This window comes from Ursus arctos, unplaced genomic scaffold, assembly GCF_023065955.2.
Source record: "Ursus arctos isolate Adak ecotype North America unplaced genomic scaffold, UrsArc2.0 scaffold_29, whole genome shotgun sequence".
In the NCBI taxonomy this organism is placed as follows: domain Eukaryota; kingdom Metazoa; phylum Chordata; class Mammalia; order Carnivora; family Ursidae; genus Ursus; species Ursus arctos.
This window is the reverse complement of record NW_026622974.1, coordinates 7,232,455-7,248,035: the sequence shown is the minus strand read 5'-3', so window position 1 is coordinate 7,248,035 and position 15,581 is coordinate 7,232,455. Positions and strand designations below refer to the sequence as shown.

Genomic DNA, 15,581 nt, shown 5'->3' with positions numbered 1-15,581 from the left:
TGTGTCTGTGTCTGCCTCTCATAATAGATTGTTAGACCATTGAGAGTCGGAACATAATGATACTCATCTCTGTATCCTCCTTAAGCCCAGAGACCATGCCTTATATAAAGTGAGCATTTAATAGAGATTTGTTTAGTTGAATTGAAATTGTACCGAATCAAAATTTTTTAATGATTGCTTTGTGCTGTGATAGGTTTTAGGTTATGCTGGGGGAATAACAGTCTCCAGATCTCAGGGGTTGAATGCAATAGAGGCTTGTTTGTTGTTTTTTGTTTTCCTCGCCAAGGCAGAGTCAACGACAGGATGTGTGGGAGTAGGGAGAAAGATGTTTCTGCTCCACGCAGCCACTCAGGGGCCCAGGCTGAGGAGAATCCTGCTTCTAAATGGTTTATCATCTGGAATACATGGCATTTTCAGAGAAAGAGAAAAAATTCTTAAGGGCTTTTTCTTGCCTTCTGCACACATTTCATGAACCAGGACTAATCACATGGCACGATCTGTGCAGTGCCACCAAGACTGATAATCGCTAATAATATCTCTCACATACTTTACTCGATAGCGCTAATATTTTGGCAATAATGGACTTCTTTAAGACTCTTATGACAACTATGATCCCTCTCTCCAGAAAAAAAATACATATACGTAGAAACTTACTCAACATTTTGCATAATTTCCAGGATTTTTATGCATTTCAAACCCCACTGGCTCTCCTCTACAGATCTCAGGACCCAGGTTATGAGTCCTTCCACTGAATCCACAAGCATGTTTAACACCTGGTAACAGACCAACCAATGGAAAAAAAAAAAAAGACATTACTAAGAGGAAATCAGAGAGGGAGACAAACCATAAGAGACTCTTAACTCTAGGAAACAAACAGGGTTACTGGAGGGGAGGGGCGTGGAGGATGGGGTAATTGGGTGATGGGCATTAAGGAGGACACGTGATGTCATGAGCACTGGGTGTTATATGCAAGTGAGGAATCATTGACCTCTGCATCTGAAACTAGTAATATACTATAGGTTAATTAATTGATTTTAAATTTAAAAAATACATTACTAGCGTTCTGTTTTATGTCGAGAACAGCCTATTTGTTTACTTAGTTATTTATGTCGGATCAGGCATCGTGCAAGATACATGACCAATGGATTTTCCTCTGTTTGTTTTTATCAGGAAAAATTTGAGGGTCTGTTTCGGACTTACGATGACTGCGTGACGTTCCAGCTGTTTAAGAGTTTCAGACGTGTCCGAATAAACTTCAGCAATCCCAAGTCTGCAGCCCGAGCCAGGATAGAGCTTCATGAAACCCAGTTCAGAGGGAAAAAATTAAAACTCTACTTTGCACAGGTAAGGTAGTTCTTGCTCCATATTATCTTTTGCTTTTTAAAAGTATAAATGGAGCCCTTTCTACTTTCAGGCTGGTTTGTAGTCTAAAATTAGTTCACGGAGAAATAAACCTACACCATGGATTCCCAGGCAGGGACATCACAGAGGTTTAGAAAGCAGGCTCTGAGGGCCGTCAGCCTGGGCTCTCACCTGGGCAAGTTTCCTGGGCCTCAGTTTCCTCACCTGTAAAAGGAGGAGGAGGATACACACCCCAGACTGTTGCTGGGAGGATTAAATGAACTGTCGTGTGTTCAACTGCCTGGCATTTGGTAAATGCACAGTGAACACCAGCTGGGGGTTGTAGTAAGAATGGTCTGTTCACAGCTACTCCTAAACTTCCTAGCAGGGTTATGGTTAAAATTTCAGTTATATCCTAGTTTCAGTGGACTGTATACCTTTCCAATGACTCCTATCCATGAGAAAACATGACAAACATGTGGAAATCAATTCTGTGTTTTATTTCATGCAGAAATAAATACTGGCTATTCCAAAAGGGAATGGGCAATTCTTGGCAATGCTCACAGAGTCCGCAGCAATAGAAAAATCAATGTCCTGGGGCGCCTGGGTAGCGCAGTCGGTTAAGCATCTGCCTTCGGCTCAGGTCATGATCCCGGGGTCCTGGGATCAAGTCCCGCATTGGGCTCCCTGCTCTGTGGGGAGCCTGCTTCTCCCTCTGCCTGCCGCTTCCCCTGCTTGTGCTTGCTCTCTCTCTCTTTCTCTGACAAATACATAAAATCTTAAAAAAAAAAAAAAAAGAAAATCAATGTCCTAGTATTAGTTCCATCAGTGTCTTCCCTTCATCATTAGATATCTTGATCCATCTCTTACTGGTCAGTAACCATTGTTCCCATCTTTGAACTCTACAAAGATGACACAGTGAAGAAACATAGACTTTGCTTCTTTTTAAAGCTGAGTAGTTTTCCATCGTATGTAGATGCCACATTTTCTTTACCCATTCATCAGTCGATGAACATTTATGTCGTTGGCTGTTGTGAATAGTGCTGCAGTGAACACAGGAGTGTTAATATTTCTTCAAGAGCCTGATTTCGGTTCTTTTGGATAAATGCCCAGAAGTGGAATTGCTCAATCAGATGGTGGTTCTTTTATTTTTTGGAAGAGTGTCCATATTGTTTTCTATAGCGGCTGCATCGTTGTGCGTTACCATCAACAGTGTACAAGGGGTCCGATTTTTCCACATCCTTGCCAACGCTTGTTGTCTTTTATTTATTTATTGGATTTTGATAATACCCATCCTGACAGGTGTGAGGCGATATCTCACAGTGGTTTTGACTTGCATTTCCCTAATGCTTAGTGACCTAAATATTTTTCATATACCTGTTGGCTGTTTATGTATCTTCTTTGGAGAAATGTCTATTTGAGTCCTTAGATCATTTTTTAACTGAGTTATTAGGTTTTATTTTGTTTTTGTTTTGGGGGATTTTTTTTTTTTTTTTTTTGCTTTTGAGTCATAGGAATTCCTTAATTCTTTATCCTATATATGGATAAGGAGATAATCTAAACCTCTATATGGTTTGTAAATATTTTCTCCCATTCGCAGATTGCTTTTTCACTGTGTTGATCATTTCTTTTGCTGTGCAGAAGACTTAGTTAGATGTAATCCTGCTTGTTTATTTTTCTTTGTGTTGCCTGTGCTTTTTGTGTCATATCTATTAAAACATTGCCAAGGTCAATGTCATTAAGATTTCCACTATATTTTCTTCTGGGATTTTTGCTGTGTCAGGTCTTAGTTTTGTGTCTTTAATCCATTTTGAGTTAATTTTTGTATATGGTCTAAGATAAGGTTTCAATTTCATTCCTTTGTATGTGGATATCCAGTTTTCCCAACACCATTTGTTGAAGAGAGTATCCTTTCCTCATTGTGTACTGTTAGCACGCTTGTTGAAGATCAGTTGACCCCACGTGTGTGGGTTCATTTCTGAGCTCTCTATTCTATATGCCCATTGGTCTATGTGTCTGTTAATGCCAGTACCATACTATTTTGCTTACTCTAGCTTTGTAATATATTTTTAAGTCAGGAAGTATGATCTTCTTCTTTCTCAAGATTGATTTGGATATTTGTGGTCTTTTGTGGTTCTACATGAATTTTAGAATTGTTTTTTTACTATTTCTGTAAAAAAAAGAAAAAAAGCCATTGGGATTTTGGTAAGGAATGCATTAAATCTGCAGATTGCTTTGGATAGTACGGACATTCTGCAATGGATGAACCTTGAGGACATGATGCTAAGTGAAATATACACCAGTCACAGAAAGACAAGTATTGCATGATTCCACTTATATGAGGGATCAAAGATTGTAACATTCATAAAACCTAAGAGTAGAATGGTAGTTGCCAGGGACTAGGAAGAGGGGGAAATGATGAGTTCCTAATCAACAGGTATACATTTCAGTTAAAGTAGGTGAACATGCTTTAGAGATCATCTGTACGACACTGTACCTGTAGTCAACAATAATATGCTGTAGACTTAAAAATTTGTTAAGAGGGTAGATCTCTTGGGGCGCCTGGGTGGCTCAGTTGGTTAATAAGCACCTGCCTTCGGCTCAGGTCGTGATCCTGGGGTCCTGGGATCGAGCCCTCTGCTCAGCGGGGACCCTGCTTCTCCCTGCCCCTCCCCCTGCTTGCGCTCTCTCTCTCTCTCTCTCAAATAAATAATTAAATAAAATCTTTTAAAGGAAAAAAAGGGTAGATCTCTTGTTAAATGTTCTTAGTAAAATAAAATAAAATAAAATAAAATAAAATATAAATAAAATCTAAAAACTAAGAACATAGACTTTAGCCTTAGACCCATGTTTGAATCCCGTGCTGCTAGTAACTGTGTTGCTTGTAGAAAGCTCAGTTTTTATCTACTGAAACCCCACCTGTTTCCTTAAAAAGTTAAACAGAGTTACCATCTGACGCAGCAGATACCCACTCCTAGGTGTGTACCTAAAAGACTTGAAAAGAGAGCTCAAACAAATACCTGTACACGTATATCCACGCTGGTACTACTCGCAGGAGCCAAAAGGAAGAAACAATCCAAATGTCCACCAGTGGATGACCAGATAAACCAGTCGTGGTCCATCACTCACTGGAATGTTATTAAACCATACAAAGGGTTGAAGTCCCCGTGGGCGCTACAACCTGGGTGAACCCTGTACACGTTACGCGAAGTAAAAGAAGCTGGACACAAAAAAGGTCACGTATTTTCATTCCGTTTCTGTGAAATGTCCAGAACAGGCAAATCCATAGAGACGGAAAGCAGATTGGTGGTTGCCAGGGTCGGACTAGAGGCAAAAATGGAAGAGTGTTTCATGGGCACAGGGTTTCCTTTGGGGCAACACAAACGCTTTGCATCCAGGCAGAAGTGGTGATTGCACCACACTGGGCATGTACTCCGTGCCACTGATTGTTTAATTTCATGTGATGTGAAGATCACCTCAAAAGAATGAGAGAGAGAGAGGAAGGAAGGAAAGGGAGCAAGGAGTCTGGGGACCAGCAGCCTCAGCCTCCCTTGGGAGCTTGTTCGCAATGCAGATTCCTGGGCCCCACCCCAGCTGTGCTGAATCAGACACTCCAGGGCTGGGGCTCCACGGTCTGTGCTTTTGTAAGCTGTCCAGGTCATCACGATGCACGCTACAAGTCGAGAGCCGCCGTTTTAAGGATGAGACAGGATAACTGAGCATATGGTGGGTGGTAAGCAGTGATTATTATGATAGCCTGGTTCACTGGTTCATTTGTCACAGGCTGAAAATGAGACTCTGCACCTTCGGGTCCCAACACGGCCCATCGGAGGCCCTAATGAATATTGTGTCTTCGTTTCTCCTCTGTTTGAAAGGTTCAGACTCCAGAGACAGACGGTGACAAGCTGCATTTGGCGCCGCCGCAGCCCGCCAAACAATTCCTCATCTCACCCCCGGCATCTCCTCCCGTTGGCTGGCAGCCCATCAGCGATGCCACGCCAGTGCTCAACTACGACCTCCTCTATGCCGTGGCCAAACTAGGACCAGGTAGGCTCTGTGACTCCTTTGGAAAATAAACGTTGTCAGCAACCTAGAAAAGCCTCACGGGATGAACAGCCTTGAAATCGGGGGCTCATGGTAACATGTGCATTTCTAATGGGTTTATTGCTATGTGTGGACGGCGAGAGGGCTGATGGATGAGAAAGAACCAGCCTCCGACTTTGTCCTTGTTTAACAGCAATTTGGGAACCAGGATTAAATGTCTGTCCGTGCTGCTCCTGCACTGCAATGCAGATGCTTTAAGATTAGAAAGAGCTACCTAATTCTTAGGGATTCCTCTCTATACCGCAAGGAATTTTGGTATGTTTTGTATATCCTGGTATACTCTGGTATATTATGGTATATTATGGTTTTCTCAGAATAGGCCAAATACGCTCTACCAGCTGGCACGAGGCTTCTGTGCTGTGCAACCTTCTTTTACTGCTGCCGTAGGAAAGCTCAGGAACCTTCTGAAACAAGACAGTCTTCCTGCCAAGGTGAAGCCTCTTGGTCTGCAAGAAGCTGATCACAATAGCCTTTACCTTAAAAAAAAAAATCTTATGGTCACATTCCTCCAGTGTTGGTGTACGTGGCTCAGATTGTCTCATTTTCAGGGCAGTATAGTATTCCACTGGGCAAATATACCATCACACTTGATTCAGCCAGTTTCCTGTGTTGGACATTAAGACTGTTTCCAGTTTCTCGCCATTCCAATCAAAGCTACAGTTAACATCCTTATACAAATCTCCTGTGCGCTGATCCGAAATTTCTTTACATTTGTACCTAGAAGTGATGTCATCCTCACTTTCAGCAGACATTGCCACCTCGCTGGAAAAATACTCCCACGTATTGTGATAGGTGAAATGAAATGAGGTCGCTTATGTCAAGGTTTTTTGTTTTTTTTTTTTTTAAAGATTTTATTTATTTATTTGACGGAGACAGAGACAGCTAGCGAGAGAGGGAATACAAGCAGGGGGAGTGGGAGAGGAAGAAGCAGGCTCATAGCAGAGGAGCCTGATGTGGGGCTCGATCCCGGAACGCCAGGATCACGCCCTGAGCCGAAGGCAGACGCTTAACCGCTGTGCCACCCAGGCGCCCCTGTCAAGGGGTTTTAAAATGGAGCTAGAAGGCCCATAAAAGAGATGGGATTTGGGCATGTCCTCACCCGGTAGGACCATGAACTTTTGAACTGGGCCCAACCACATATGATGATATTCCAAGAACTCAGCCTGCAACTCTCTATACTAAGAGATTTTGCTTAGTGACAGCCTTAGCAACCAAACAGATTCAGCCAAGATAGTCTGCCACGAACACCCATCAAAATTGTTCGTAAACAACGTATACAAGCATTCCCTGAGGTCTTTAAAAATGCTCGATTTTTGTTCCCTGGGGTGAGGAGCACTGTTTGGTTTGCTGCCCACATCTGTGTTCGCCAAATTGCAATTCTGAGACCCTAAAGAACTGCTTTTGGTTTTTATTGGCTCAGCCTCTTTTTTCCGTTGATAGTATTTTGCCTGTATTAAAGCAAGAGGAGAAATGGTGGGAAGTGCTGGGCCTGCAGGCAGGTGCAACTGAGGTCTTAGGCACTGTGGGTCTGAGGGTACATAATGCCCATTGTGTCTGTTCCACTAGGTGTTCTCCTGGTGTGAGAGGGGGCTTTAAAAATACAATCCCAATGCCCAGACTGTACCCTAAAGGATTCTGATTTAATTGATTTGGGTCAAGTTCAAGCATTAGTATATTTTAAAAGCTCCCCAGAATTCTCAGGAGCCACCGGTGGCCAAGTGATAAAGAGCAGCGATGACAGATGTACGAGTTTTTAGCAGTATTTCGTAGTGTGCTCCGGAAGACGCTTGCCCCAGACTCGCCCACCCCAGGAGTCTGCCGTTTTAATCATCACACGTGATGACTCTCACACCCACGGAAATTTGAGGAGCCTGGTTATTAGGGCGACCCCTCTTAGGGTGACCACACCAGAACAGTGGTTCACCCAGGACTGAAGGCTTCCTGGGAACGTTCAGTGCCAAACACAGGAAATTCCCAGGCAAACCAGGAAGGGAGGGCTCCCTGGTGGGTCCTCGGATGAGGATGAGGCTGGTCTGAGGAATAAGCTCTCCCTGCAGAGAATGGCTGTGCCATGTGGCCCAAAAGTTAAATTCTAGCACTCCCGACAGCAGGCTGCCTGGGGTTTCTTTCTAATTGCCGTCAAGGCACTCAGCATCCCAGCAGCCTTTGCAGTGGCCATGGGTTCCACCCTCAAAGAGCCGCTGTGAGAAGCAGTAGGTGCCTGGCTAAGAGGAGCTGAGGGAAGAAGCAATATAATAATAAGAGGTATTCGTGAAACGTGATTTCTTTGAAAGCCTCGTCTACATACAGGAATCAGGACTCAACGTACCTCCCATGCAAAGAGCCATGTCTGTGATATGAGTAAATGTGAAGTATATAAAATAAGTTGGGTCTGCCCAGGTCAAGCCCTGTGAAAGCATTTCCCATGGTAACTCAGGACACTCCAGAAGCAGGCACTCACAGCCCCGGATGGACCGACTGAAGCCAAGAGGCTTGGAGCTGCCAGCAGAAGTCTCCTGCACGGACCCTGATGAGAACACGTTTGAACACCTGGTACAGTTGCTCAAATACCAGGAAATGGAGCTTCAGAGAATCTCTAAGGTCTTGGCTGGAGGGCGTAGGAGTCCCTGGCCAGCCTGCATTTTTCAGGAGGCGGAACTGAGAGGCCCAGACAGGGGAGAAGTCACTTGCCCAGGCTTCCAAGGCAGTGCTCTTGCTCCTTCCCTGTGTATAAAGGAGGCCCAGGCCAAGTCAGATGTCCTGACTGTCAGATCCCAGCCGGCCTCAGGTGCGCTCCCTTGGAGCCAGGAATCCGGTAAATGCAAATCATTTTCTCTAAAATGGGAAAGAGAATTCATGTGTAATTCCTGTTCACAAAGCTTGATGCAAAGACAAGGTGAGGGCGGGTCTTGGATACCCTCACTGGCTGATGGAGTCCCGGGTCTGGAGGACACTGCCAGGGTGGGTGTGATCTGGAGCTGATGGGGGCAGGAGGAGTGAGGGGAGTAGGAGTTAGGCCTCAGAAGGGAGGCTTACAGAGCCTGGCACGGGGGAGGGAGGAAGGAGGAACGAAATGGTCTTCAGGAGGCAGAGAAAACAAGGGGGTTCTTTTGTGAGCTGTGACTAACTTACCGATGGTGCTGCTACCGTCTCAGCCTGGCTTTCCCTTACCCAGTAAACGTGCTCTGATGCACTCTGCCCTGTGGCGAGCACACAGAGAGCAATGGTTAATATTCCCATTTTACAGATCGGAACACTAAGCTGTGAGCGAATTTGCCCAAAGGGACACAGCTGGTTGGTGGCAGAGACAAATGTCAAACCTGGCTCTACTGACTCCCCCACGTGGCCAGATCCCGTGGCCTTAGAGGACACTGATGGCCTCGGGGGACGTGAGGCCTCCTCCACTGTGACCCTGGCAAAACATTTATCCTAACCCTGACTCGAGAGTTTTCTCTAACGCCACTGTGACTCGCAGAAAGCCAAACCCAGGTGTGGCAGGCGTGCAAATGAGGGCCTGTGCACTATGTGTGTAAGGGCGAAGAGCAAGGGTCTTCTGCTTTTGAAGCATGACTGATACTGTGTCCCGGGTGTGTTCTCTGAGATATCGTTCCCTCCATTCTTTGCCAGCAACTCGAGGCTGCTTCTCTTTATTTAGTTCTCCATTTGTCCTCTTCCTGTGTCCTTGAAGCTTCTTTACCCCACACAGATGGATGATCTGTAGCCAACAGTAGAGTTGAAAATATCACAGAGGCTCTATTAGAAGCCTGGGTGTCTGCAGCTGTTCCAGCCACGACAGTGAAGGAGCACAGCCACACCCCGTGTCCTTCCCATGCCCAACGGTCCCCCTCCCCACGTGGGGCCAGCGCAGGGACTTGCTTCTTCAACCTCCTCATGGCACTTTGCACAGATGCTCCCGCACTCCTCCTACAGTAGTTCGCTATTTTTCAACTCACTGTCTTCCCGATTTTTGGTACTGCCAGCACCTGGGAGCACCTTGCACATAGTAGATGCTCAATAAATATTAAACAAATGAACGCATGCGTGAATGAGTGAATAGATCAGCGCCATCAGCCTGCCTAGAGATGCGTTCTTCACCAGCAAATTGTTGCTTTCTTGTGGCTTTATCCAGCCTGAGTCAGGCAACACTAAATTAATGTTTTCTTCAAGGAGAGGACTTCGAGTGTTTCCGTTTGGGGAAAAAAAAAAAAAGATTTCGTGAGATTCATTTTTAATCCTTTGGCAGAAGCATTGCAGTAAGGAATTGTAAGTCATCCCATATTAAGGGATGGCTGCCTCAGTTCCGGAAGCGCAGAAACACAGTAACATCAGAGCAGAGAAAGCAACTCAAAGGGATGCGATTTGCTTCAGAGGAGTGACTAACACAGCTAAATTGGGAGAGCCGAGTGACTGAGAGGAGATGTGGGCATCAAAAGATGCTGAGCTAAAGTCAGTCTGAAGAAAGAGCGCCATGGAGCCTGGATCCAGGGCAAGATGGCGCTGGGGCGGAGTGAGGATCACCTCAGCAGACCAGCTGGCTCGCGGGAACGCCAACGTGCCCGGCCGCCCTGAAGGGCAAGGATGGGCATTAGCAAGACCCTTTCATAGAGGACACTTTCATGGAGGCTCCGCGGAGCAGGAGCAAAACAGGACTCCCCTTCTCTGGGAAAGGAACACTGGTGACCCTCTTCCAGACAGGAACAGCTCATGCTCCCTGGAGCTTCTGGAGAGGCTCTTGAAATAAGCATGGAGAGTGCAGTTACAGTGGAACCAGGGTCAAACCCAAGCCTGTGGGATTCCTTTGAAATCCTTCCCAGGCTGTCATAACGCCTCTTATGACACAAGGGCCACATAACCCTGGAGAAGCAAGTCTGGTTCTATTTATTGCAGTGAAAACAAGTTTATACTCAGGAAAATGTGAGAGGCGCCATTTCAAGCATTCTTCATTGTGTCCCCGTGACTGTATGTTCTGTTTTTGATCCAAACTAAGTGAAATAGATAAATTAGGGAAAAAATTTAAATAGAAACAAGGGTTAAAACATATACAGGGCTTATTGTGTGCCAGGCATTGTTTTGGACACCTTACTCTGTTATCTCCGTTAATGCTCACAGCGACTCTGTGAGACAGGGGTTGCTAGTCTCCTCATAGATACAGCTGGGGCATATGAGGCACAGAGTGGCTAAGTAACTTGCCCAAGGCTGCACAGCTGGTAAGTTCAAATACGCTCCTTCAAAGGAAATTTTTAAAATGCAAAACAACTTACACGATGTGTTCCTCCACCTTTCATTTCTGTGCCTATCGGCACCCCCTGAAACACAGCCACTGGGTGAGGCTTTAAGGCCCGTTGAATGCTTTTCTCTGCTGCCCTGTGGGACACGGGGATCAGACTTTGTGTTCTGCTCTGCTTACAGGCAGTTACCGGCTCTGTCAAACAGAGGCTCTCTATATTGCCTTGAGTCCTCCTAGGGAATTTAGAGAAGCCCATCATCTAACAATCTAGACAAAAGAAGATGGGCTTTGACCAAGTGGAGGATGAATCGAATATTTATTTTGGTTTATTTTATAGCTATTATTCCTGACTCCAGAAAGAGTACGGTGCTGTGTTGTTTTCAGATATAAAGCAAAATAGGAAAAACAAAAACCCAGACCAGCAAGACAGCTGATCTCTACCAATCAGCCAAAATGGAAACAAGAAGATGTTCCAATGTACTAAATGGGTGGTAAATCAGAGGTGGCTTGTGAAATGCCAGGCTTTATTCTGCTCCCTAGGATGGCTCTGGAAGGTCACGTTCATTGTCACTGAAAATGCCTGCAGGGAATGATATGGAAAGTCATTGTCTATTCCTTTTTTTTTCCTCCTGCTATTTTAAGTTCTTGTGAGGGAGATCAATTTTAGTTAACTGCAGAGGAGGGCTTAAAATGGTGCCCAAGTTTCAAGTTGCGTACATCTGCTATATTTAGCCTTTTTTTTCCCCAAAATTCTTCTCCATCAAAATATGCCATAGTAAAGCAGTTTTGCTGGTTTGCTGCCTAGCACACAGCATTTCCTCTACAAGGAAAATACATTTCATTAATACATATAACTTACAAGGAAGAAACAGTTTCTATTCCAGGTTCATTGATTCAAAGGTAAGGAAAATTCCATTTTTTAAATATAGATGGACACCTATGTTTTGGGTGCATGTGGTATGACTATTATATAAGCTTCAGTTCTTGTTCAACAACTGCTATTTTCTGATCACAGATATGAAAAGCAAATAAAACAGTCAGGCTCCAGTGTTCCCACTCACGCCGTCTCTTCCGTCATCCCCACCCGAAGCACGCAGATCTGTGATCCTGGACCACATGCTCAGAATTTTCCATCTCCTTTTGAAGAATTTTCCCTGGAGGGGTGCTTGGGTGGCTCAGTTGGTTAAATGTCCGGCTCCTAATCTCAGCTTAGGTCTTGATCTTCGGGTCGTGAGTTCAAGCCCCTCGTTGGGCTCCACAGTGGGCAAGGAGCCTACTTAAAAACAAAAATAAACAAACAAGCAAAAACCTATGATTTAAGAATTTTCCCTGGGGAAAAAAAATGTTCGGAAAGCTTTCTTCTCAGCATATACTCCACAATATTTTTGATCACTGGCGAGGAGCACTATAAAATACTTCTTTCTCTGCTTTCACAGGTAAAATATGCACATGGTAGAGTAACAGAAAAGACACATGACCATCCCCAGAGCTACGCCCTTAGCCAGGCCCTTAATATCAGGAAAGGTCAAACGAGATGGTCATTTCCAGAGAGGAAAACCTCACGCCTCTCAGACTTTCTCTCTTTATGTTGCTACTTTTCTGTCACCCGTGTGGATGAGCCCCACCTCACGGGCTTCAGAGAGCCCTTTTTCTCAGTCTCGCTTTATCTTCCCAGCCCTGCTCCCTCCATATTTTCCTAGTCTCTTTCATCCATACCTTCCCTGGAGGGTTCCACTTTCTTGTCTTCAGCTGTGAATTCAGGTCCTCAGTCAACCAGTTGTCCCCATGAAGTACTTTAGGTCCTAAATGACTCAGGAGGGAATGAAGATCCATGGCCCCCCTCATCCAGTCTTAGAGGGGAAACCCCCCAAAGATCAACAAACTTTCCTTTATTGAAATAGAACGCTTCTCCTAACAGAAGGATAGAAGCATTCTCTTGCCTTCACCCTCTCTTCCGTGCCCCATCTCTCCCTCTCCTCCCACCCCATTTTACCAAGGACCCTTTCTGCCTTCCTACTTTGATGTGGGTCAGGACAGAGGATGAGGGGTAAGGAGGAAGAACGCCCATCATGTATGTGGATCATAGTTTCCTGACATGAGCTGATGCTAGACCCGCTGAGACAGAGAAGACTGTGTGCCGCCCTGGTGTCTTTCCTGCACCATACCCACCATAATCCTAAATGGCAGAGGCAATATGGCGGCCATGCTTTGGCCTCGGCAACCTCAATTAGAGTCCTAGCTCCAGCTCCACTTGTTTGAGGTGACCTTGAACAATTTACTTCACTTCTCTGCACCTCTTTTTATGGTAATTTTTGACAATTTGTAAGGTTATCATTTAGATGGAATAATGAATATACATGAGGTACCCACCCCAGTGCCCGGCACATAGGAACTACCCAGTCCATGGTGGGTGCAATGATCATTCTGCTCTGAGCAGTATCATTTAGCAGGACATCGCTGAGAGATGTTTCCTATGCTAGTATAGGAATTACGGTGCGGAAAGCATGTGGAACAGTGTCTACCAGCAGCGAGAACAATATGCCTATCTTTTGTGGAGGTGGTGGTGGTGATTTACATGGGCTTGTTCTCTGAACTTTACATGGGCTTGGGGTGGTGTGTGCTTTGCTTTATACTCTTTGCCTCCCAAGCTTAGAGGGCATTCTTTGACGGAAACAGAGGCTACGCGAAGGACAAGGGACAGAGCTGCCATTCAGTGATTTGACCCCACCCTCAAAATTACCTACAGCGCTTTTCTCTCGGGTCAGTCAAAACGAAATGTGAGCTCATGGAAGCACAAAGGTATGGGAGAGAAGGAATGTGCAAAGGACTTCTGTCTCTGGAATGTTTCTTCCTCCCTGGAATATGGGTTTTAATCGAGAATCCTCTTTCCACTTCTACTTAGAAAATAAGTTCTTTCTCCACTCCCTAATTGAGCTTATGAATAGGCAGTTGTGAGTGTACACGTCTCCAGGAAGCCCCCCTGCCCTGGGATGCCTCCTCTTCTGTTCTGTAGCTGTCCGTGAGGCTCCAACATGAAGAAAGATATTTCTCTTGCTTTACCATGATGACTAAAACTTGGGATGTGAGTTTGAATCCAGACACCACCTTTTATAGGCTGTGTGACTTTGAGAAACTTTCTCAATCCCTCTGTGCCTCCACAACAGGAAAATCAGACTGCTGCAGGTATCGGATGAGATAACCCGTCCGAATCTATATGCCCAGCACAGGACATGGTGAATGCTCAGTGTGTGTTACCTAATTTGGTCACTTGATCTTTAAACCATATCTTAGTCTTTTATTAAAATGTACATGTGCCTACGTTAGGCTCTTAGCTCAGTGTTTCTCAGTGTGAAAGCTGTGATATTTTGGAACTGACAGTCCTACACGTTGCAGTCCATTTAGTATCATTGGGCATCACCTACTAAATGCCAGGATCCACACATAGCCCAGTCCCTGTGAAAACCAAAAAATAAAAATTAAAAAAAAAAATCCCTCTTGCATTTCCAGACACCACTGGGAGCTTAGCAGCCCTGTTTGAGAGCCATACTAATTACACTTTTGCACGATTTATCAGGTGGTTCTCGAATGCGAGAAAGACACAGAGGCAAGGAGTGCCTAGGAAGAGGTCAGAGGTGCCAGTGTGGAGCAGACAAAAGAGGGGTGAGAGAGGGGAGCGGTCCAGAGAAGTGTCACCGGCTCCCCCCTCCTTCCCGACGTACACGCACACTTTTCTTTCCTTCCCTTTGGAACAATAGGGGAAGACGAGCTTGCTGGTAGATGACTTAAAAATACTGTCAAATCATGTATGCGGGTGGTGGTACAGCTTTTGGAAACTTCCTGATGTTTTTCACCGTAACTCCTCTTTTCTTGGGGAGCACTTTTGGCCCCAAAGCAAACCAGCTTTAGCCCTGCCAGGATTGAGAGAGGCCCAAAGACACGGTGACTTCAGACACCAGCCAGGGTCTGGGAGGAAGAAAGGAAGTGCAAGTCACCGCACCCCTGCTTCCTGCAGGCAGCTCTCCTGCCGCCCCCCACCCCCCACCACTCCCCAGTCCTCCCAGAGCCGCCTCAGGGCCAGGCACCTCTGTCCCTGCTGTTGACAAGGGAGTGGCAGGGCGGGGCTTGGCAGCCTTACTCGCCTTCCCTACCCTGCCAAACTGAAGTCCTAAACCCAACACATGAAGGGAAAGGAAATCTAAGGGTGAGCACCTTTCAAGCACATTTCAGATTACACACACTCCTCCCTCAGTCCGTTTTCAAGCCCATGAACAGGCAGCACGCTCCGTAAAACCAGCACATAGAAAGTCCATGCTTTTGTTCCATAGATCAGGACGGATGCTCCCTAGTTCCTCTTGAAAACAGCACATTCACAATAAAAGTACTGGGAAAGGGCTTTGTAGTGCCTTCTAACTGTGAGAAGCCTGAAATCACTTTAATATTGGACTCTCCCTCCCTCATCTTACTCAAATATAAAGGGCTTTTAATTTAAATCAAGTTTAATGTGCACACACAACCCAGCATGGTTCTGCGTTCAAGGATCCTGTTGGAAATATTCTTCGCACTCGCCTTGATAAGCCATCGTCCACTCTTAACGTTCAGTGCGGATTAATAACAGATGCTTCTTTTTCCCTATTCGAGGGTTAGATAAGACTAAGACAGAGCAGATGAATAATGCCAGCTCTGTTTCTGAGGCCCTGCTGAAGCCCAGAATGTGGCCGAGTTGAGCACCAGCCAGGGCTTCCCAATGCTGAAATCTGGAGCAGAGCAGTTGGACTCCCCCTGCCGGCCGCAGACTGGCCCACACCAGGCAGGGTCTCCTGCACTGGCCTTAGCACAGGGTCAGGAGCAGAGCAGGGCACAGGCCCTTTGCAGGCAGGGATGGCCCAAAGAGCAAGGTGGAGAGGGCGAG

General features: G+C 45.6%; 1 protein-coding gene across 3 annotated transcripts in view; it reads left to right on the top strand.

Annotated features, from left to right (window-relative positions):
- Positions 1 to 15,581, top strand: part of RCAN2 (regulator of calcineurin 2) — a 264,666-nt gene that overhangs the window by 238,760 nt on the left and 10,325 nt on the right. For all 3 annotated transcript variants that reach the window (XM_048219640.2, XM_048219642.2, XM_026507320.4), the window contains exons 3-4: positions 1,171 to 1,344; positions 5,217 to 5,388. In XM_048219640.2, coding sequence (XP_048075597.1) covers positions 1,171 to 1,344; positions 5,217 to 5,388 — 346 coding nt within the window. The remainder of the gene's footprint in view (positions 1 to 1,170; positions 1,345 to 5,216; positions 5,389 to 15,581) is intronic.